The sequence below is a fragment of the Aotus nancymaae genome, unplaced genomic scaffold (assembly GCF_030222135.1).
Source record: "Aotus nancymaae isolate 86718 unplaced genomic scaffold, 86718_ANA_hifiasm-v0.15.2.pri h1tg000079l, whole genome shotgun sequence".
In the NCBI taxonomy this organism is placed as follows: domain Eukaryota; kingdom Metazoa; phylum Chordata; class Mammalia; order Primates; family Aotidae; genus Aotus; species Aotus nancymaae.
Window position 1 is genome coordinate 9,707,441 of NW_026988494.1, and position 23,707 is coordinate 9,731,147.

The window sequence follows — 23,707 nt, forward strand, 5'->3', positions numbered from 1 at the left end:
ACTGTTTCATATATTTTGTCTATTTTTCTTAAGAGTTTCAGGAAGTAAGGTAAATCTAGCCCCTCTTACTCTATCTTGGCCCACTTTCATGACTGAATTGGACTTCACATTGAAGTCTGAAAACTTCCTCTACAATGACTGCTTTGGAGGACTGGTCAGTAAGTCAGCAAGCTGGTATAGCACATAGCTAATATTTAATATTACTTTAAAAGGGTCATATCTTTCTTGCTTATGAACAAAAAGATTCTCCTTTTTCATATTATCTTTTACATAATGTACTTCATATAAAATTGATTCAATAACTTCCATTTCTTATTCCTGAAAATGAACAAAATTCCCAAATGAATGAATACATATAAAAACCTACCGTTTATTTAAAAGGGCAAAACATAAAAAAAATCTAACTAGTCTACCTTTGCCTACCAGATGAGAAAAAAAAATTTTAACTAGTTTTCAGATTCTAAAAAATCATTTAATTGTAAGATTAACAATGCTTTGAAAATGGTAATATATTTAATTTTTAACAACTGAAATTTATATAACTCAAATAAATTAGAAGGCTCTGTAATTACGACAGAAAGTGACAGGAAGTCCGAAATAAAGTGGCTGTGAAAAAATGGAGTTGAGGGGTGAGTTTTCAAAAACTATTAAGAAGCAGAACTGATAGAATCTGACAAGTGACTGATTTAGCCAGTGAGAGACATAGTAGTTTCTAGTTTGGAAATGTCAGTGACAGAAGAACAAAAGAAAAAAAAAAGAAGGGAGCGGAGAGGAAAGGAGGAGAGTCTAGAGGGAAATAATTTGAGGTCTGGGTTTATTGAATTTAAAGTGATATCATACCCCAGTAGTAATGTCAGAGAGAGAAAGTTACATATATGGGACTAGAATTCAGAAGAGGTTAAGGCAAAAAAAAAAAAAAATACTGGTCATCACTGGCATTCACCTAAAATATTTGAATTTCTACCACATATCTGACACCATGTTAAGTGCTAGGGATAGCACCGCAAATAAGGAAAGCAAAATCAGTATTTTGCCTTATGGATCTTCTTCTTCCTCAAAATCACACTAAATGTGATTCTCTAAAGGAAATACATATAAATGAATTCTTTACTCAGAAGGACAAAAGATGAGGAAACAGAAGTCTACATTTTGAGGAGTCAAGTCACTAGAGAAAGCAGCCAATATAATATAAATGCTGTGGATGTGGACAAACCCCATGGAAGGGGAGTTCAGGACATCCAGGAAGGCTGGAGGATGTTCATCTAAACCACTCTAGAGGCAAGCAGAGGGAAACAGGGTCAGGGAAGCTTCTCAGAAAAAACACTTTCCAAGCTGAGACTTTGGATAAACAGAATCACTGAGGCAAAAGAATAAGAAACTTTATTCCAGGTTGTGTGAAGAATCCATGTTAATATTCAGGGGACAAGGTACACTTGAGAAACTTAAGAAAAATTCAGTGGCTAAGTGTAGTGTATGAGATTGGGGAGAGCCTAAGAATAATGAGAAATCACTGAAAGACCTGAAGCAGAAAATTACTTAAGATTAGAGTCTTCGAAAGATCACTTTAGTTACTACATGAAGAATAAAATTGAAGAGAGCAAGCAAACTCTATGGCAGGAAGGCCTGAACAGAAGGGTACACGACTAATCCAAGACAGAAATAATGACACTGTCAGCAAAGTGGCAGCAGCATCTAAGTAGGAGTAGCTGAGCTATGAGAGTGGTGAATTCACAGGAAGAGTGAGTGCAGAACAAGCTGGGTGAGACTTTCCAAGTCATCATTCCAATGTGAATGCTAATCCTGCAACTTATATAGCATCACTAGAAGGCACATAAAATTAAATAAGATGCATGTAATAAATTTGAGAAAATGGCAGACTGCAAAGAGAAAAAGAACAGACAAATTGAGAAAAAAAGGATGATTTGAGCAAGCTCATGCTACGAAAAGCCCTGAGGTTTTTCAAACTTTGGGAAAAAAGGAATTTACAACTGCTATTTACCAAATGCTGTCTCCTGAAGCAAAGCAAAAAATACCACATACCCTTGGATTAAACTTCGTGAATGGTTATCACATAGTGCTAAATTTATATCTCAACTGCCAAATGGCAAGGCAATGGTAAAAGTAATTTTCTAATTGCTAGGATAATTAACAGTATAATTTCTGTTTTAGATAAATAAGGCAGCCCCATTTGTAAAATACTCATACACGTTACTAGATAATTTGATGATGGTTTTAAACTAGTAAACACATTTAGGACACCCACATACACAGGACAGCAATCATTGCCAGTTTGTACACCTCTGATTTATTCTAAAAACAGATGTTTCTGTTAGGAACATTTTACAAGACAAACACATAAAGTGGTAAATTACGGAACAAATGCAAATACAAAAACTGTCTAAATATTATTCTGCTGTTAGAGAAATGTTATCACTGGTATTTTCATGTTATAAGATGTTAACAGAAAAAAAAAAAATCTTATTTAAGGAGCTCCCATAAATCAAAGATCTCTTCTTGGATTTAGGCTATAAGAAAAAACAAACTTGAATTTGTCCATCTTTGCCTTTTATGATATAGATTTGCAGTGCAGTATAAAGCACTTCAGGTAGTTTTAACTTTTTTTATACAACCATACATATAAGGCATAGCTAAAATAGTGACTACTGAAAAGCCTTTTGTGAAGCTGTGGTTTCAACATAAGTCCAGGAAGCACGATATGAGAAAATGAATAAAGGCTTTCAAGTCTTGGTTTTGCTTTCTGGCTTTGGAAATTTTACCAGGTATTTGTGTTAATTTCTTAATGTCTCTTAAATCTTGGCTTCCAATATCTGTGAAGTGGGAACTGTAATCCCTATCACCCAGGAATGTCTTATAGATTAAAGGTAACTGTACAAAGCACATAATACAGTTTTTATCACACTGGAAAAACTCAACAAATAATAGTTATTATTTATCATCATCTTATTAAGTAGTTTACATACCTGAGATGTTTCTTTTTCTTTTTCTTTTTTTCTCTCATTCTAAAAATCAACTTTGAGATACAGGGGCCATATGCAGGTTCATTACATGGGTATACTGCACCCAGGTAGTGGGCAGAGTACCCAATAGGTAGTCTGTTCTTTAACCTGCACCACCCCCCTTTAGTGGTCCACAATGTCTATTGTTCCCATGTTTATGTCCATGTGTGCTCAATGTTTAGCTCCCACTTATAAGTGAGAACATGTGGTACTTAGTTTTCTGTTCCTACATTAATTCGTTTGGGTTCACGGCCTCTGGCTAGATTCATATTGCTGCAAAGGGCATGAATTTCATTCTTTTTTTAGGGTTGTGTGGTATTCCATGGTGTATATGTACCACATTTTCTTTACCCAATGTACTACTGATAGACACCTAGCTTGATTCCATGTCTTTTCTATTGTGAATGGCATGGCAATGAACATACAAACTCCACGTGTCTTTTTGGTATGATAATCTATTTTCCTTTGTGTATATATCCAGTAATGGGATTGCTGGACCTAATGGTAGTTCTAAGTTGAGAAATTCCCAAATTGCATTCCACAGTGTACAAGCATTACTTTTTCTCTACAACTCTGCCAGTATCTGTTGTTTTCTCACTTTTTAATAACAGCCATTCTAAGTGGTGTGAGACAGAATCTCATTGTGGTTTATTAGAGTTGTATTTCTCTGATGATTAGTAATGATGAACATTTTTTTCATAGGTTTGTTGGCTGGTCATATGTCTTGCTTTGAAAAGTGTCTGTTTTTTTGATGGGGTTGTTTATTGCTTTGAATTAAGTTTCTTTTATATTCTGGATATTAGGCCTTTGTCAGATGCGTAGTTTATGAATATTTTGTCCCATTCTGTAGATTGTCTGTTTACTCTGCTGGTAGTTTCTTTTGCTGTGCAGAAGCTCTTTAATTAGGTCCAACTTGTCAATTTTAATTTTTATTACAACTGCTTTTGGAGACTTAGCCAAATATTATTGCCAAGGCTGATGCTGAGGACAGTATTTACTAGATTTTTCTCTAGAATTTGTATAGTTTTAGGTTTTATAATTAAATTCTTAATCCATCTTGAGTTAACTTTTGTATAAGATAAAAGGTAAGGATCCCATTTCATTCTTCTGCATGTGGCTAGCCAGTTATCCCAGCACCATTTATTGAATAGGGAGTCCTTTCTCCATTACTTGTTTTTGTTGACTTTGTCAAAGATCAGATGATTGTAGCTATGTGACTTTATTTCTGAGCTTTCTATTCCAGTCTATCGGTCTATGTATCTGTTTTTACACCAGTGCCATGCTGTTTTCTTTATTGTGGCCTGATAGTATTGTTTGAATTTGGATAGTGTGATGCCTCTGGTTGTTTTTGCTTAGGACCACTTTGGCTATTTGGGTTTTTCTTTGGTTCCATATGAGTTTTAGAATAGTTTTTTCTAATTCTTTGAAGAATGATGTTCATTGTTGGATAGGAATAGCATTGAACCTGTAAACTGCTTTGGGCAGCATGCCCATTTTAATGATACTGATTCTTCTAATCCATGAACATGGAATATTTTCCCATTTGTTTGTTTCCATTGTTTATATCATCTCTGATTTATTTCAGCAGTGTTTTATGGTTTTCCTTGTAGAGGTCTTTCATCTCTCTGGATAGCTATATCCCCAGGTATTTCATTTTCTTTGTGGCTACTGTAAATGGGATTGCACTCTTGATTTGACTCTCAGCCTGGATGCTGTTGATATATAGAAATGCTACTGATTTTTGTACATAGATTTTATATACTAAAACCTTGCTAAAGTTGTTTATCAGGTTCAGCAGCCTTTTGGTGGAGTCTTTAGGTTTTTTAAAACTTAGAATAAAATCATAGTATCAGTGAAGAGAGGTAGTTTGACTTGGTTTTGTTTTTTTTTTTTTTTCTATCTGGATGCCTTTTCTTTTTCTTGCCTGATTGCTTTGGTTAGAACTTCCTCATATGTTATTTCTTAATGGTCCATTTATCAGTCCTTATCTTATCTGACCTATTAGCATTATTTGGTATCACTTATCACTTCTTCCTCCTTAAAATGTTTTCCTCCTTGGCATGTAGTACACCACACTGCTCATCTTCCTCCTACCTAGCTGCTTACCCCTTCTCAGTCCTTGCTGGTTGCTTTTCATTCTCTTGACATTGGAGTATTCCAGGAGTCTATCTTTAGCGTCTTTTCTACATTGTCTAACTCATTCCTTTGGTGATCTCATGCAGACTTGTAGCTTTAAACAGCACCCATGAACTGACAACTCCCCAATTACATCTCCAGCCTAGTCCTCTTTGCTAACTTTCATACTCTGGAGGTTACTGGTTACTATATGGAATAAATGACATAAAATCATGTGCCATAATCCAACTGCCTATGTGACATCACTTATGATATGTGTGAGACATCTCATGCTTTTCTTGTATCTAAAATGGAACCCCTCCTAGTGCTTCTCTTGAAACATATGCTGCAGAAATTCCTGTTAGTGACAATTCAATCCTTTTAGTTACTCTGGCCAAAAACTCTGGGAGTCTTTCTTGATTCCCATCTTTTACCCATATGCTATGCTCACCCCATCAGACTATTTCTTTTGGCTATAACTCCAAAATATATCCAGAATCCAATCACTCCTCACTACATCTACTGTCACCCAACTTGGTGACAGTATCCACACTCAGCTGGTTGGTCCCAACAGTCTTCTACTAGGTCTCCTTGCTTCCAGTATAATCCCCTTAGAGTAACACAACATGATAGCAGAGCAATCAAGTTAAAATCTAAGTTACATTATCTAAGATATACCAGTCTTCTGCTCAAAATCTTCCAATGAGTCTTCATTTCACTCCAAGAACAAACTGAAGTCTTTGTAATGCTCTAGAAGGCTGTAAACAATCTCCCCCATTATGTCCCACCCCACAACTTTCTGACTTCACCTTTTACTGCCCACTTTTTTCATTCCACTCCACTTCATGCAACTCAAATGCTACATTATCAGTTAGCTGGAACCACTGAGAATTAAAGTAACTTCCAAAAAAATTAAAAGTTAGTAACAAAATATAAGTATTTAATTTCACACATGACTTCTTAATATATCTAAACAATGATGGAAAGTAAAATATTCCTAAGGATTAATATTAAAATCAAAAGTTCTTATGAATACATAATGCAGCGATCTACTTTGGAAGACCTATATACTGTTATGTGCCTAGAATACAAAAATTTAATTTCTACATCTTTTTTTCCCCACTGAGCAATAAAATCATGACAACTATCAGTATGTCCACATGTATTGCTACATATTTAATCCAAATGAAATTTCAGCATTTACATTTTAATATAAAATATATGTTGTTATCACACAAATGACTGCCGGGTACAGAAAAAAAGGTTTCCTTGGTCTCATAGTGCTGGGGAAGCTTTCCAAGTTGTAACTACCATCTAGACGGAAGAGCCTAGCATCTAGCTCACCTTTCATCTAAAAGCATGAAACATAAATATTAATTTTTAATTTCTTAGGACTATTATTATTATTGAACAAGATTTTTTTTTTTTTTTTTTTTTTTTTGAGACGAGTTTCGCTCTTGTTACCCAGCCTGGAGTGCAATGGCACGATCTCGGCTCACCACAACCTCTGCCTACTGGGTTCAAGCAATTCTCCTGCCTCAGCCTCCCGAGTAGCTGGGACTACAGGCACACGCCACCATGCCCAGCTAATTTTTTTATATTTTTAGTGGAGATGGGGTTTCACCTTGTTGACCAGGGTGGTCTCAATCTCTTGACCTCATGATCCATCCGCCTCGGCCTCCCAAAGTGCTGGGATTATAGGCGTGAGCCACTGCGCCCGGCCCAATGAACAAGATTTTTAAATAAGATTCCAAAATACCAATATTCCAAACAATCACCTCTTTTCCTCTCATTCTGCTTTGAACAATACTTTTTTTTTTTTTTTTGAGAAGGAGTCTCACTCTGTTGCAAAGGCTGGAGTGCAGTGGCATGATCCTGGCTCACTGCGGCCTTCACCTCCCAGGTTGAAGCAATTCTCCTGCCTCAGCCACTCAAGTAGCTGGCACTACAGGCATGTGCCACCAAGCTCGACTAATTTTTGCATTTTTAGTAGAGATAAAGTTTCACCATGTTGGTCAGGCTGGTTGCAAACTCCTGACCTCAAGTGATCCACCTGCCTTGGCCTCTCAAAGTGCTGGGATTACAGGTGTGAGCCACCACGTTGGGCCTGGACAATACTTTTTGGAAAAAAAAAAAAAAGATTGGTCCTAAAAACACTTGCCACAATCTTTTACCATTACACATGTTCAAAAATAATGTTATTTACTTATATGTCTGTCTCCGAATTCACTGTAAGTTCACTGAGAAAAGAAAACATATCTTAATTTTATGTTCTAAAGACTTAACATAGCACCTTCATATAGTAGGGTATTAAAAAAAAAGAATGAACAAGCGTTATTGTCAGCTTTTGATTTATATTGCTAAAAGTCAAGAGACGACAAGAATAATCCGAGATGATGAATTTAAATTTTTGTGAAAGATTTACACTGACATTTCAATTCAAGCATGTGTGATGTTTGATGCATTTTCTAAGAAATAATAAAATCACAAATGTCAAACTATAAGTCCTCAGAGAGCTGTCTAAACTGTGACACAGAGTGTATTCATTTTTCTTTAAGATGAAGATCCAGTTTGGCCTAGACCAACTCCTTTGGGACTTTCTAGATTACCATGACCAACTTGTCCTGGTTTGCCCAGTACTTTCCTGATCCTAGGAAACCCACTGATCTCAGCAAACTAAGATGGTTGGTCACCCTACCTTAGCCAGACAATGTAAATCAATTTCTTTGTTTCTGGATCTCACCTGAATGAGAAAACTGTGTGTATGCTTCTGCATGCACTATCAGGTGACATATTGTACTCTACTTTTACTAGTAAGAATGCTCAGTGTACCAACAGTTTTGTAAGTACTACCTCTCTGAACTCATGTGTTCTACATATCATATTTTTAATTTTTTTTTAACTTCCTGTACCTTCCTGTGTCCAGGTCTGGCTTCACAAATAAAGTACTACGTATGTACTTTCCCAGTTTAACCAGTCTCAGTCTCAGTTACTTCACATTTATTCACTATCCTCTCCCCAATAGCTCCTTTTCAAATTATAAAATACATTCCCTCTAAAAATTGAAACAGTAGAGAAAATACTATAATGTAAATGTTTCTATTTTTCCCTCCAGTCAAAGAAGTCCTCTTCTCAAATGTAATCACCATTTACAGTTGCACAACGATCATTTCAGATATTTTTCCATGTATATGAACATGTGTTTGTTTTTCCTGAGTTCTTTTTGTTGCTGTTTTTTCCCCACACAAATAGGATTGTTATTATATTCTATGATTAGTTTCTTCCTTCTTAATATTAGCACATATCTTTCTTATTCTTTGTAATAGCTGTACAGTAGTTCCATTGTGTGGATATACCATAATTATTTACTCATTGACTATAGATAGATATTAATGTTCTACTTTTGCTTTCTTATCAAAACACACTTCATTTGAATCTATCATTTGATTAAGATAAATCAGTGTTTCCCTTCTAAAAATAAAATATTACATTAGCCATTAAAACAAAATTCTTACAAAAATACAATAAACACATAATCAGCTTTATTAAATTTCTATAAGGCACAGAGACATGATTAATCTGCCAAGAAACTAAGAAGCAAATAGCTTAGTAGCTCTTTCAGACAGTGATATTTAGATGAGAACCTAAACAAATTAAAAGCTAGAGAATCGATATAGGCATGAGTCCATGGAAATAAATATATTTCATTGCTGATGACTGTCTTTCAAAGGGATTTTTAAGTAGTACCATAATGAAGATCCGGCAGTCTCGTTGAAGTTACTTAACTCTTGGAATACTAGAATGATAATTTAAAAGAGAAACCTTGTGGAAAATAAATATTGATAAACAAAGTGAGATGAAAGAAAAAAAGCTATTTTATTCATTTCTTTCTCAACTCCTTTGACTTGCCTCTTCTGCAGATGACATATGACTAGATTCTCTAATACTATTATGTTTTCTCTCCCATTATGAGTCTTTCCCTCTGGTCCTGGACCTCTTGGTCAGTGGTTCCTTCAAGCATGGTTCTTAGAGCTAGACACATCTAACCACAGATAAAGTCTCATCACAGTGGACCATGGCATGATACTTATTCCTAAAACCTAAGGCTGTTTAACATATTAATATGTCTTTAATTCACAGTCTTTGTAATAGGGGAGTTGGGTGACAACTGTGCTGGCTTTACAGTAACAAGGATGCAGCTGGAGACCATTATCCAGAACTAATGCAGGAACAGCAAACCGAACACCACAGGTTCTCGCTTATAAGTGGGAGCTAAACAGTGAATACACATTGCCACAAAGATGAGAACAACAGGCACTGGGTCTCCTTGAGTGGGGAGTGGGCTGGGTGGCTGCCTACTGGGTACTATGCTCACTACCTTGGTGATGGGATCATTCATAAACCGAACCTCAGCAACATACAATTTACCCAAGTAACAAACGTGTAAATGGACCTACCCCTGAACCTAAAATAAAAGTAGGGGAGGAAAAAAAGAATCAGATGAAGGGACAGGAGGAACAAGATAGAAAAAAAAGACATGTAGGATGCAACCAAGTTTTTTATATCTGAGATGCTGTAAAACGAAGAACAAAAATTCATTAGTTGGAGGGTGGCTCTATATGTAGAAAACAGTTCAATTGAAAAAAGATCTTCAATCTGCAGTGAGTGTAAGCCGCTGTCCAGTACAAGATGTAGAAAACTGAAAACATAAGCAATGACTAAGTAAAATAACGTAGGAAATATAAAAAATTTTAAAATACAAATACTTTATTAAAAATAACAGCCAAAATTTGGGCATTTTCTATGTACTAAGCACTTTTCTAAGTGTGTTATATGTATTAACTTGTTTATACAGCAACTACCTTAGCTAGAAACTATTATTACTTCCATACAGCAAATGAGTAAACTAAGGAAAAAGGAGATTAATACAGCAAGCTGAAAGCAGAGTCAGGAGTCAAATCTCAGCAGTCTCACTTTGAAACTCTCATTCTGCCTTTCTGATTTTCCTCTGTGTGGGGCTCGGGTTTTAGATAGAATGTTCAGAAATAGATTAATATGACTGAGGGGCAAGAATTACTCTTGGCAGCCAGGGATCTCCTTGGTTCTGACAACTTGAGCATTCTGACCCATAGGTCAGTATACATTAAACTCTACCAATAACGACAATGTGACTGTTCCATTGGATGAGCACCCCAGAAATGTGAGACTCCTTAATAATAGAAGCTGCCTAAAAATAGTTACATATAGTAGGACAAGGAAGGATAACAATATCGAAAGTGGAGAGAATGACTGATTGTCTCCTTCCTAGTGCAGGATTTTTCTAGATATCTCTAACAGTCATTTGGTCTCCTCTTGAACTCAACTCCCCTGCCCCAGTTGCTTCAACTGACTACCTTCTTGGTCATACTCTGGTTGGTCAATATCCCTTCTTAAAATTTGACACCCTAAATTTAGCACTAAATCCAAATATGGTCTGATCTAAACCAGCGAGCTCTCTCTCTCTCTTCAGCAGAACCTGTCAGAGCTATCCTAGTGAAGGTTCTAACACTACATTGGGAGGTTGAACTAAGTCCTCATCCTAAATAAGGTTCTGTGATTCCTAGATACATTACATGAACAGAGATAAAAATAACAATTTATACTTCATAGACTCACAAAGGATGTTCTTCCAAAGCAACAGATGCACTCATCTTTAGGAAGCCATTTTGAAAGCTACAGAATTTATAAAATATAAAACAAGGTCTGTAATTTGACAGCCATAAATAGTAAAAATTATTTACTTATTTATTTACTTACTTACTTATTCCCAGGTTCAAACAATTCTCTTGCCTCAGCCTCTGAGTAGTTGGGATTACAGGCGCCCACCACAATGCCCAGTTAATTTTTGTATTTTTAGTAGAGACAGGGTTTCCATGTTGGCCAGGCTGGTCTTGAACTCCTGACCTCAAATGATCCACCCGCTACAGCCTCCCAAAGTGCTGGGATTACAGGTGTGAGCCACTATGCCCAGCCAAAAATTTATTTTTAAAGTGAGAATAGAAAGGACTACCTGTATTTTAAGTGTATGTATTAGGAAGAGAAAGAGAAGGGAAGGGAGAAAAACAGGTAAGATTGAATGGAAAATCCATAGGAATAAAGCTGTGAATGCCAACTTAATTCAATTTTAACTTAACATTATCATTGTGGAATCTTCAAGGGGAATCTTCAGCGGCCAGCAATTTGTGTTTCTCTTTTCCAGCCTCAGAATCAGCAGAAGAATTAAAACGTGTGGTGAAAATGAGTTTCTAGCATCCTCTCACATGGTTTGTGTGAACAAAAACGCTTAGTACTCTCAAGGTGCAACATTAGGTTTTCATCACCTAATGAGAAACAGCTGGTAGATTTTATAAAAAGAAAAAAAATCCAAGGTTTCTTGGTCTGATAGTAACTTGATGTTTTATACTTCATAAAAGGAGAAAAATTTTCACACTACCCAAACTACACATAAATTCCTTTTTGTAGCTAATATTTGCAATATTAGGTTTTCATATCTAAGCATCAAAGATTCTAAGTAATAGACAACAGACAACTTCTTGAAAGAAGAAACCAGTTGCACTGATCAGCATTTAATGATTACACATCAGTCCACCTTAGATCATTAGATAGTCATTTTAACCACAAACTGGGAAAGTGACAAATTCCTTCAGCCAATTTTACTCTGGTTAAGTGCTCTAGGATTCTGAAGATAAGCTGTCACCTCAGAGGTCCTTAAGTGATAAAGTCCTTGTTATTTCTGCATTTGTATAATGAATGGGGGAGCCAAAAACAGCCAGGAGCAGAGACCTCTAGTTCTGTTCCCTGCCCATAGCCTTCTCTCCCAATTCTAATGGGTATTGAACACTCTTTGAAAGTAGGAGATTATTTTGTGGGGCATTTTTATAATATTCAAGAATAGGGTATTATCATGTTTCTATTAAGAAATTAAAGCATTTTTATTTAAAAAATTATATTTAGAATTGGTCTATTTCCAAATTTACTAGTTTAGTTATCCAAATATGCATTTCAAGTGATTATGCATAGTATTTCTAGTCCTTTTTAAAGCTTTATTATTAATGCCATTCTTAGTAGAGAAAAATGTTTCTTTAAACTAGTCACTGAAAACATTGTTTAAAAAGGCAGAATAATATGAAGATCTTTGATACTTCTAGAAATGTTTTCATAATATAATCCTAATTTAAGTGAATGAGATGAGTGAATGTATTAATATGCATGTGTGTGAGAGACACACACAGAGAGAAGCAAGCTTGAGTGATAATCTCTTTAAAAAGGAGGAAAAAAAGGCAGTGATAAAGAAAAAATAACCAGGTTTATTGTTTGAATGTTTAGTAATCCTCTAAAATTTATGTTGAAGTCCCTCAATATGATAGCACTTGGAGATAGGGTCTTTGTGAGGTATTATGGTTTGGATGAGGTCATAAGGGTGGGAACCCCATGATGAGATCAGTGCCTTTCTAAGTACAGACATGGAAAAGCTTGCTCACCAGAAACTGACCATGTTGGAACCTAAACCTTAGACTTGTCAATGGTATGTCAATCCTAGCTGACTAAGACACTAGAAATGGTATACAATGAATTAAGAAATAGTTTACATTGGTTTTATATTGTGGCTAAACAACTGTTTTAACAATACCAAATCAAAGTTACAGATAATTTCAGAATTCTTAAATCCATAATTAACTCATCACTTTCTTTTCACCACTTTCTCATGAGGCTGGAAGAATTTCCTGAAAGTAGACTTCTGTTTGCACCTAAGCAAATCTTCTTTACACAATATAGTCTTTTACTTAAAGAACTTTTTGTAGAATACTCTACTTTCAAATGATATTAACTGAAGAGTCTGTTCAAGCCAAAGGGTGGTGAAATCATAATCATTACAGAGATATTTTAAAATATCTTTATGTAATATTTAACACACAAAACATGTAACTTATAAAGCATAATATTCAAACACCATCCAGCACCCATTCAATTGGAGAACTGGGACATCAGCAATACCACAGAAGCTATCTTGGGTGCACCTTCCTGCTCTTTTCCCTTTGCCACTCTGCGACATGTATGTTTTTCCAGCTACTGCTGTAGTTGTAATCCACTCAACTAATGTAAAGTTTGGTTTACTTGTAGAGGCAGAAAAAACACTTTAAACTTCAATTCTAACAATTTTAAAAACAGATGCTGAAGTGTCATACTTGTAATTTGGCTTCTAAATAAAATTTTAATAATGACTCATACTTATAGCCAAAGGATTTAGTACCAACTGCCTTCCAGTGTCTTGAGCAGTCTAAAGTGGGAAACAGCAGGAAATTTGTGCTTCTGTATATAAGGGCAGGACAATCCAAAGCTATGACGGTGGCTAAACAGAGGTAAATGGACAACCAAGTTTTATCATTTTGCTGCTTTTTAACACTGTGGTCGGTCCCCTACAAATTCATTTCTCCAACAGAGAAAACAGCACAGTTCGCATGGGTACTAATTACCCTTACCAGTAGAAATGTCATGCTTGACAAAATAGAGATTGTTTTAGTAGAAGCAATTCCCTAATGAAAAATAAAAAAAGACATTTTCAAACCCTTATTGGTACAAAATGAATATACATAAGCAAAAAGATTTTATACAATATATCCCAATGTAAGTAGGCAAGAAAACTTGCTCTAAGGGATTTTGGCACTACAGTAAGGCATGCATTGCTCAGCAAGATGTACCTGAAAAAGTGATTTGATTACATACACAATTAACGCTAAAGTATTTGAAGAGTTCCCTAATGCAGACTTACTGCATTTTGACCTTCTTGTAATCCCAAGGAACATCTGAACTATGATCTATAAAAGTTGGAAATTTAAAACTGGTATGACCTTTTATCTACCAAGATTTGGCAAGAATGAAGAATGATAAAGGTAACTATAGGTCAGGGAGAGCCAGATATGGGCCCCCAGGTAATGCTAATACTTTCTTTCTTAAAGAGGGAGAGGGCTCTACATAAATTTTATTGCAGATACCATGAGTGTCCTCTCCAGTGTGAGGCTACAGTCTCTTATGAAATTCAATTCTGCATTATGGGTAATTGCTACTAACTCTGCTGAAAAATAAGTAACAAACAAAATATAATCTTGAAATGTTAGAGTTAAAAGGTATGTTAGAGCTCACATGGCCCAAATCTTTCATTTTTTTTAGGCTAAAAAAATTGAGAACTCAAAGATATAATAAAACTTGCCATGAACACATGGCTAATAACAGTTGAAACCTGAAATCTGGTCTTCTAGCTTCAAGTTCCTGCTTTTTCCCAAAATACCATGGCCCCAAAAGATGCACATAAAATTATGTTTTTGCATTCTGAGGGAGAAAAATACTTAAATTGTAAGATATAAATTCTAAGGAACTCAACATATCGAAACATGTAATTATATTTGGGAAGATATTTTAAATTCTTCACTTATTCTTCCAAGTTATGAAAGAATCATTTTCAGTAACCTATCTGAAAAAAAGATGCAATCTTTCTTGCCCAATAGATAAGCATTGAGTTTTATTTTATTTTAGTCAAGTATTTCAGTTATCTATTACTGTATAACAAACTATTCCAACAGTGGTAAGTTACCTGGGCAGGTCTTCAGCTCTATGTGGCATAAGCTATGGTGCTAGGATTGCTGATGTCCCCCTAGGGATGGATTTGGGACTCAGATGGGGTTAAATTGTCTAGGATGTGTGGATAGTTAGAATCATTAAGAAGCTTTCACGGGAGCTCAAGTGGGTCTGCTAGCTAGGGGCCTCAGTTCTTCACATGGACCTCATCACATGGCTGCTCGGGCTGCCTCATGTCATGGCAGCACGGTTCCAAGAAGAAGAATTACAAAGAAAAGAAACTAGCAGCTGCCAGGACAACCAGGAGCTTGTCCTAAAAAGGACAGAGTATCACTTGTGCATTATTTTATTCAAAGCAGTCCCAGGCTAAGCTCAAAGTCAATGTGGCAGGGAACTAGACTAGGGCATGCATAATAAAAGGTGTGGTTTACTGAGACATCTCCAAAGTAACAACCTACCACATAAAGATTGTTAAAATCCTAGCCAAATATAGTATGGAGAAAAGTTATACTGAGGGAGGGGGCTACTGATTAAGAATAATGAGAAACTCTACAACCTAAAACTTAAATGTAGATACAAAGAATTACACTAATCCTACATCTTTCTTGTTCTTCATTGGATGGGCTTTATGGAATTCCATATATGGCACTATTTTCAGCCAGATACTAATTTTTAATCAACATATATTTACTAATGGGCATATATCTCAAGAATGTATTTCTGAGTTTATAAGCTGCTAATTTAAACAACTTTATTTATTAAATGTGACTCTGGGTGAAGGAGGTGAAGGCCAAGCTCCAACTGAATTAATTCAATTATATGCTTTGTAGATAACCAGGCAATCTATAACTTATTTTATCCGAAGCCACCTGGGACAGAGCTTGGATAATAAGGACATTTAAGGGGAGAAAAGGGGCACATTGGAGTACTTAAAATTATGTAAGTGTCCATTCTAGATACATTTGAAAGTTTCAAAAAAAATTATCAAAGTAGTAGGGATCCAATTTACTAAAGGTTACTGTGTGCTACAAACTGTACTAGGTACACTGACCACATTATTTCACTTAATCTTCTCAAATGCCTCGTGGAATGGGTATAGTTATTTCCATTTGTGAATGAGTAAACTAAAAACTTGAGAGCCATAGATACACACTTGGAAAGCAGAAGAGCTATGAATAGAACCCAGTCCCTCTGACCTTATAGTCTATTTGCCCTATCATAGTTTGTCTATGGTATCTTCAAGGTACAGCACTAAATTCTACTTTAGTTCTGATTGATTTCCTTTTGAAAGTAATTTTCAAACACTTCACTTTTCTCTGTTTCCAGTCTTCTCCATTATTAACTATTTGGAAGCAAATATTTACAGAAAGTTGACATTTAAAGAAATCCTTCAGTTAATTTTTCTGAATTAAAATCATGTTCTTCTAATTACCTGTTCATCTAAATTTCTGGTTTCTTACAGAAGGGTATACTAAATACTAAAGCCTTAAAAATAAAAGGGCCTGGAAATCAGCACTTTAAAACTGTATCACAGCAAAAGGAATATTGTATCATCTTAGTGCATTAGCTTCAATGTCCTCCACAATGTCTTAATCATTTTACCAATTTTTGAGCTCCTTGTGAACCAGTACCACCAACCATATGGTTACCTCCCATAGCACTAAGCACAGTGCCCTACACATGATAGGTATTAACTGTTGGTGGAATGAATGAATGAAAGGAGCAGAAGGAAATCTGAAATACTCAAAATTACACTGGAAATACTATTTTAAAAGCACCTATCAAATATTGGTTACTTTCAATTATTTAGTGACATATAATCATAGCAATAGTAGGCACGTAGATATATTCAAAGATACATATTATTTCTATTTGGGACTATGTGCAATAATCCCTAACCCCTACCTATTGCTTGTTAAGATGATGAGTGGATAAATTTAGGACAATTTATTTTAGAAGGGAATAAAGACAGTTAGGAAAGGAGAATAACACAGAGAGGAACCACAAAGAACTCTCAAAAGAGTTGACTGTTGGACTAATTGTATTCAAATATTTATTTTCATTTATTATAAAAGGCATCCGTCTAAAAATTAACACTGGAAAACAAGAGAATATTACCACCTTAAATTTAGACATCAAACAAGGCCAGAACATGTGGATAATTGCTAATAGAACATCTGATACTGATATAGAACACTGTAAAGGGAGATAAAAGGTCAAGAAATCCAAGTTTGAAAATACAGGAATAAAGAATTCTAGAAAGGGAACAATCTGTCTTAAGGTTCTAGTTCACCTAATGGCAACAATGAATTGTAGACTGTTATGACTAATCACACTGGCAGAAGATAGAAGATGATTAAATAATATCTATGTCCCTATGTCTCTAAAAGTGGCCTTCATTATAACACGTACATGATTGTATAAAGGTGGCATTTTAGAACAAAGAAAATCTCTGTCTTTTTTTAGGGAGAAAAGAAAAGCCAATAAAATTTCTGGTGTAGCCAAGAACCAGTTTTGATTTATGTGTAAAATAAAAGCATACTAATAATACAAACTGTATAAAACCTTACTGATATTTTATAATTTTCAGAATTCTAAAGGTTAGGAAAACAATTGGCTTTGGGAAATAAAAACATTAACTTCTCACATACTACCTAATTAGATAATCATCAAGTCACAGTATAGAATTAAGAGAGTACTTAAAATTTACACTCTCATTGTATAATCCCACATATTACATTGAAAAAAACCTAAAGTCTCAAACCCCCACATATCTCTAGGCAAATTCTCCACCTACTAACCACTGTCTTTTCCAAAAACATTTCAAAATTACCATTTTCATGGGCTTTTTAAACTTACAAACCAAGAATTGTAGTAAAAACTAAGACAGAAAAGGGCTCAGTTAAGCAATAATACAGTAATTTAGGAAACCTCCAAAAAAGGATTCGGTTCTGCACTGTATTCTAAAATGAAATTCAGGAAATAAAACTCTATATGCCTTACTTACTATATATGAAAAAGCACCTTTATCCTCTCATCACACAATCTGACTTTCTAATTCTAAATAAACACATGCAAATGTTCTAAAAAAGGACTACATATCTAAGACAGATACTTGTAATTTAAGCAGCTAGATTTGTCTACCTGTTTTCTTGATAACAACAGGAAGAAAATAAAAGATATTGGCATAACTAAGGGATCTTGTCCCAATCTCCACTAGCACCCAGAACATTTCACACCTTGTGGCTTTATTGCAACTGGTACATTTAATAAGAATTACTCTGTGCCGTAAATGAGAATAATATCTAAATATGGGTATTATTCAATTTAAATCATACAGTTGAGCAATTGTTAATGATTTCTTATATGCATAGCACTAAAACCTAATAAATGCTTAAGTCTAATTTGCTATCTAATTTAATTTGAAAAAAAAAAAACCTGATAATCTAAAAAAGTATAAGAGTACATTTTGCAATATTATTGCATTATTTATATTTTAGGAATCCTTTGGTACAATAATAATACTTGAAGAGTGTTCTTAAAAATGTTCTATACATTATAAAGTATACAGTTCTTCCCCATGTTATAAGTACCCCAAAATAAATTAATAGAATATTAGTAATAATAACAAAAAAAATAAAATCTCCCATTCACATACTTCTGATTTAATTTTCCAAATGACAAATAGTAGATATTTTTCTCACTCAGAGGATAAAATTATGTTTATCAAGGAACAACAGAGTCATACTCAAAGCTTTTACTATACACAAAGTGACAGCCTTGGTCCTGTGCAAAATAAAACGAGCGCTAATAGAGAAGTAAAAGATAACATTCATGAACTATACTTTAAGGAACTCCAAATGCATAGGGTAATATAGAAAAGGAGCCACAGGAATTTGGATGAGAAATACATTGGTTCTAGCTAAAAGCAAGTATATTCTCCTTTAAGGAAAAGGAAAAATTAATGAGTTCCATACATTTGTGTAGGAGATAAAGCAGGGAGAAGAGATAATTTGTTAAGTATCAAGGATCATGCTCCTTAATTATTATGATTTACTGCACTAGGAATGTGGCCGTCAGAGTAGAAGGGTAAGGAAAGGAGAATGAGGCCATGTCGGAAAGCGACTCCTGCTATAGTAATTTCACATAAGTTCTGTAGTATTAAAATGGTTATGGAAAACAGACATAGGCTGGGCTTGAAACAAGCTCTGTCTAAAAACAGCTGCATTTAACCACAGATAAAAAGGCCCTTTTTTGCACAGTGATAGAAATCACTTTATCTACTTGGAGGATCCAAATAAAATCTGGAGTTTAAAGTGCACACAAGAGTGTTAAATTCCCTAGAGAAACTTCAAAACTGAAGGAAAAATGAACAATTACCATTTAAAAACACTTCCCAAAAGTAAGCAATAGTGCTGAGTAAATCTTTGCTAGTTTATAGCTTGATATATGTAATTTAACCTTCCATGAAGGTAGAAGTCTCTCCCCAAATTACACAGAGAAACAAAATGCTCACTGGGCCATATAACAATGTACGACTTATCTACAATAACAAATTAACACAAATTATATTCCGAGAGACTCAATTCCTTGCCACTATTTTTGGATTTAATTAAAATAGAGAAAAAGTGGGGAAGCACACAAAAATTTGATCTGCAAAATTATCACTCACAGAAAAGTCATTTTTTAAAAAGCAAAATAGTTTAATGTTTCTCAGAGGTACCATCTATCCGGATATTTGCCATAACATTTTCACTGTAAATAATGTAAAAAATTCATTCTTTAAATATCAGGCATAAGATAATTTTCCTCAATATTTGCAATGTGTCTTTAAAAACATTTTAGGTTTTTAGAAATAAAGGCCATCTGCTAATATTAAAAAATGAATACTCATTTAAAAAAACCAACTTTATAGTATAGAGTGCTTTGATTTTCAATGTCTATTAGGTAAATCACTGCAAAACTTGTAATTACTAAAGGTCATAACGGATTACATTTGAGTCTATCTTCAGCAAGAATACAAAGTAGATAATGATGCTGCCGGCTGTATACTTTATATATTACCTTACGTTTATGGCAACTGTATAGAATATTCCTCTCTGTTTTAATCTATTTTCTCTCAATATTCCAGAATTAAAACTTAGCCAATACAAATAATAATAAAAGAGCAGAGCTGTTACATAGATGTAAAACCATCATTAACAGCATTTTCTCAGCTTTAATGGAAAAAGTGTTGGTGTCTAGCAAACAAATCTTCTTCTGCCAAATAAGAAACCAGAAACGGAAATGTCTTAACAAAGATGGGTAACTAGGACACACATATTTCCAGTTTCCATTATCATACACAGAAAATAGCATATGTTGTAATTTTAATCACTGAAAAAGCTGCAGTTCCATGCAACAAATAACTTGCAGTGTCTGACATTTAAGAGAAAAGCCTTACTTAAGATCCATGCTTCACCAGTTCTAAGAATATGTCACAACTGCCAATAACAGATATAGCAGCATTTCATTTACAGCAAAAAGATGCCAGTAAAAATAAAGCCATGTAGGTATACGTGCATATATATACATATATGCCATGTTCAAAAAATTTTGTGGCAAGGCAATTAAAGAGGATTATATGTAAAATAACTCACCTTTCTCCCATCACTTGCATGGCAATTCACATTTAAAGGAGTCAGTAAAGCCATTAGTTTTTCTTCATTACCACTCCTACAAAAAGGTAGTAAGTCAATTCCTATAAAATTACAAAGCTTCTTATGAATATTTATGAATAATTTTTTCACACAAGAGTAAAATATGGGTTTGCTTTGATTTCTTTTATATGAATCACAATATTCAATTGCAAAATTCAATTCAATTAATATATTTCTAATTAATTCCTGTTAATCACTGTATAGTGATGTATCTTAGATAATACGGCTTTCTACATTTTTGTTTTATTTATCTATATAAAGTCATCTTCCTAATTACAAACAAACTTTATTCTGATAAATGAACTAAAACATTGGAGTTAAAAAATACATGCACAATGCTGTAAATAGCGAATTAAATTATAAATGACCAAGAACAACAACAACAAAAAAAATAGATGAGAATTTTAACATTTACGTTTTGCTCTTCATTCAAGCTTTGCTAGAAAAAAATCTTCAGAAGAAAATGAAGATATAGGTATTTAAATACTCTAAGAATATCACTGGGAAAGCTGGCAAACAAGGGTTTGCAGGTACCTTAAGAAATGTTCCAAATAAAACTAACCTTATAATCATCACCACATGAAAGATTTTATTATATACAGTAATCATGGAAAATAAAGTATATATTTAGTATCTCCATAATTGCATAAAATCCAAGCAAGACACTAACGTTATATTTGTTATACTCCTCCACCTGCCCTCCTCCTCCTCTTGCTTAATGCATTATACACACTTAAAATGAATGGAATCACTTACCTAGCAGCTTCTAGGAGTTCGTCTTTCTTGTATTCACCTAGATGATTGCAAAATATCATGCTGTTAGCATTTGGCAGAAGACAGATTAAGAAATGCAGTAGGCAGCAAATAGAGAATTAAATAGAGAAGAACAGAAAAAGAGAGTCCACACCCCGCTGGGTGATGGAGCCGTGACGTTAGCCAGCTTGTGAAGGCAGCATCACCAGTGCCTTGGAGACGGGCAGCAAATTGACGCAGCTTCTTGTCCAATCCTCAGATGAAATAGCTTTCTTCAGACAACCAATGAATGCTAAATCTCGTGTCCAGAAACACATTCCCTCTGATAACAGCATGCCAGCTGAAGACAATGTCCCCTCCCCCGTTTTCTATTCAGGCTGTCACAGTATACTTGTGAAGCATAATACATTCTGAGACAAAAGCAAAATAATATGGCTCTTTAAAGGTACAAATTACTAGGCTTCTAAAAACTGAAGTTTTATTGGTAATGGCACGGAAAGTTAAAAAAAATTAATTACTATTGTTGAGCTTCATAGCAGCAGAAAATGCAAATATCAGAACCACGAAGCCTTTGACTCGATAGGGAAGGTCTGTAGACTAGAAATACGTGAACTACGTACCAAATGCCATGAACCTCTTGGAGGCAGTGCTCCAAAAACCAAAACAGTGAACACATTCTTAAATGGCAATAATATTCCAACATGCCATAATCTTAATATTTCATATAAATTCAATACCAAATTTTAACACATAATAAATGTTAAAAATATATTTTTTAAGGAGGTTGGGGTCTTTGAGAATGAGCAGATATCTAACTACTATCTAATTTTTCCTCATTCTATTTTATCATAATGAATTTTAAAAATATATCAAATGCTGAAAACAGAAAAAAAATTAAAAACCATCCATAACAAATTTCTTAGAGTATTCAAGATCTAACAAACAAATTTCTTTTGCAAGCTCAACTGAAGGACAAGGGATGTTAAATAATACAGCATTTGTTCCTTCATAAATAAAAAAGAACAGCCAGGACTATGATTCAGCTATAATACACTGATTTAGTTTGCTACATCACTAAAGAAATAATTACACAAAGTATCTTAACAAATAATTACACTAAAGCAAACATAAAGTGTGCACATAATAAAACATTAGACTAAATGAAAATGTTATCATTCTTTCATGAAATAAGATTAAATAATTTTTTTAAAATCTTACGTGTAAATATGGACTTTCCATTTTGTTTGTTTTGCTACAGAATGCAGAATATTGATGCACATATTACAAAGACACCTCAAGGCTACGAAGCACATACTTAACTGCTATAACCCATTATTAGCAAATATTCTTTAGCTTTAACTTTGTCTTGCCTCTTGGATTAAGATTAGGTTAAAATCTAGAAACTATAAACAGGTATTTTCAAAGTAAAGGTTGTTAAATACCTATTTTCTGTTAAAGGAACTTTGTATACCAATAAAGTTATAAGTTTAAGAATATAAGCTAAAATATACAATTTCATGATCATACAGTTGGTTTTTCTAATTTCCCATAAATTCTATTTCAGATTTTTTTTAGCCATCTGATAGAGAAAAGGTTATATCATTATATCCTCCATCCAATAAAGTTCCTGCCTTCCCAAAGCCCAAGACCTACCTTTGTTAAACATTTTAGGAAGCAATATGGAAGTTAGTCAACTTAAAAAGCTCCTTGTGAGGAAAATGGCATAACCCATACCCCCCAATGTCTACAGAACCAGGATCAAAATAAATCAAATTACAGAATGTATCTACAAAATTTATTAATTTTGTTGAGTCACATTTGTTTAACAGGCCTATATGCCAGATTTTAAACCAAAAGATACTATCATCTCTGACCTCAAGGAATATTATTAAAGGAGACAGATGAATAAACAAATTATTAGAGTAGAGTATAAAGAAATCTTATGAAGTGCTATAGCGTTTACCAGCCAGTCTAAATGGGATAAATGATTGGAAGGGTAGTTGGGGGTCAAGGAAGCCTTCCAAGAAAAGGGGAAACTTGAACAGTTTTGAAAGAAGGACAAGTAATCCTCAGGTGAAGCAGGGTCAGGGAGAAGTGACCACAGTGAAAGAGAGGAGAAGGGGAATGGTTGTAAGTGGCTCTGAGTACCTGAAGTAAAGGACACTCGCAGAGGAATGGGTATGGACAAGACAGAGAAGAAGTGGAAACGTCATGAATGTCTCTCTAAGCTAAGAAATTTGAACTTTACTTTGAAAGTAGTAAAAAAAAATCCTGCCATATTTTAACAAGTGGAGTGCAAAATATACTTAAAAATCTGCAAATTTTGTGATTACATAAAATATTTACATACTGTACTTCAGTAAACTTTTGTTGGAGAGGAAGGTGGGCAAAAAAAAAAAAAAGAAAACAAGTAAATTCTGACAGTCTATATTTTAAAGTATACGTTCTCTGATAAAACTTTCCAGTTTTATTACTTCACTTATTGGAGTCATGTTTCACTGAGTTAAATTT

At 34.4% G+C, this 23,707-nt stretch overlaps 1 protein-coding gene across 1 annotated transcript in view; it reads right to left on the minus strand.

Moving 5' to 3' along the window:
- TNKS (tankyrase) overlaps positions 1-23,707 on the minus strand; it is a 208,814-nt gene that overhangs the window by 82,335 nt on the left and 102,772 nt on the right. The window contains exons 4-5 of the mRNA XM_012468767.3: positions 21,200-21,236; positions 20,384-20,459 (exon numbers count right to left, since the gene is read on the minus strand). Coding sequence (XP_012324190.1) covers positions 20,384-20,459; positions 21,200-21,236 — 113 coding nt within the window. The remainder of the gene's footprint in view (positions 1-20,383; positions 20,460-21,199; positions 21,237-23,707) is intronic.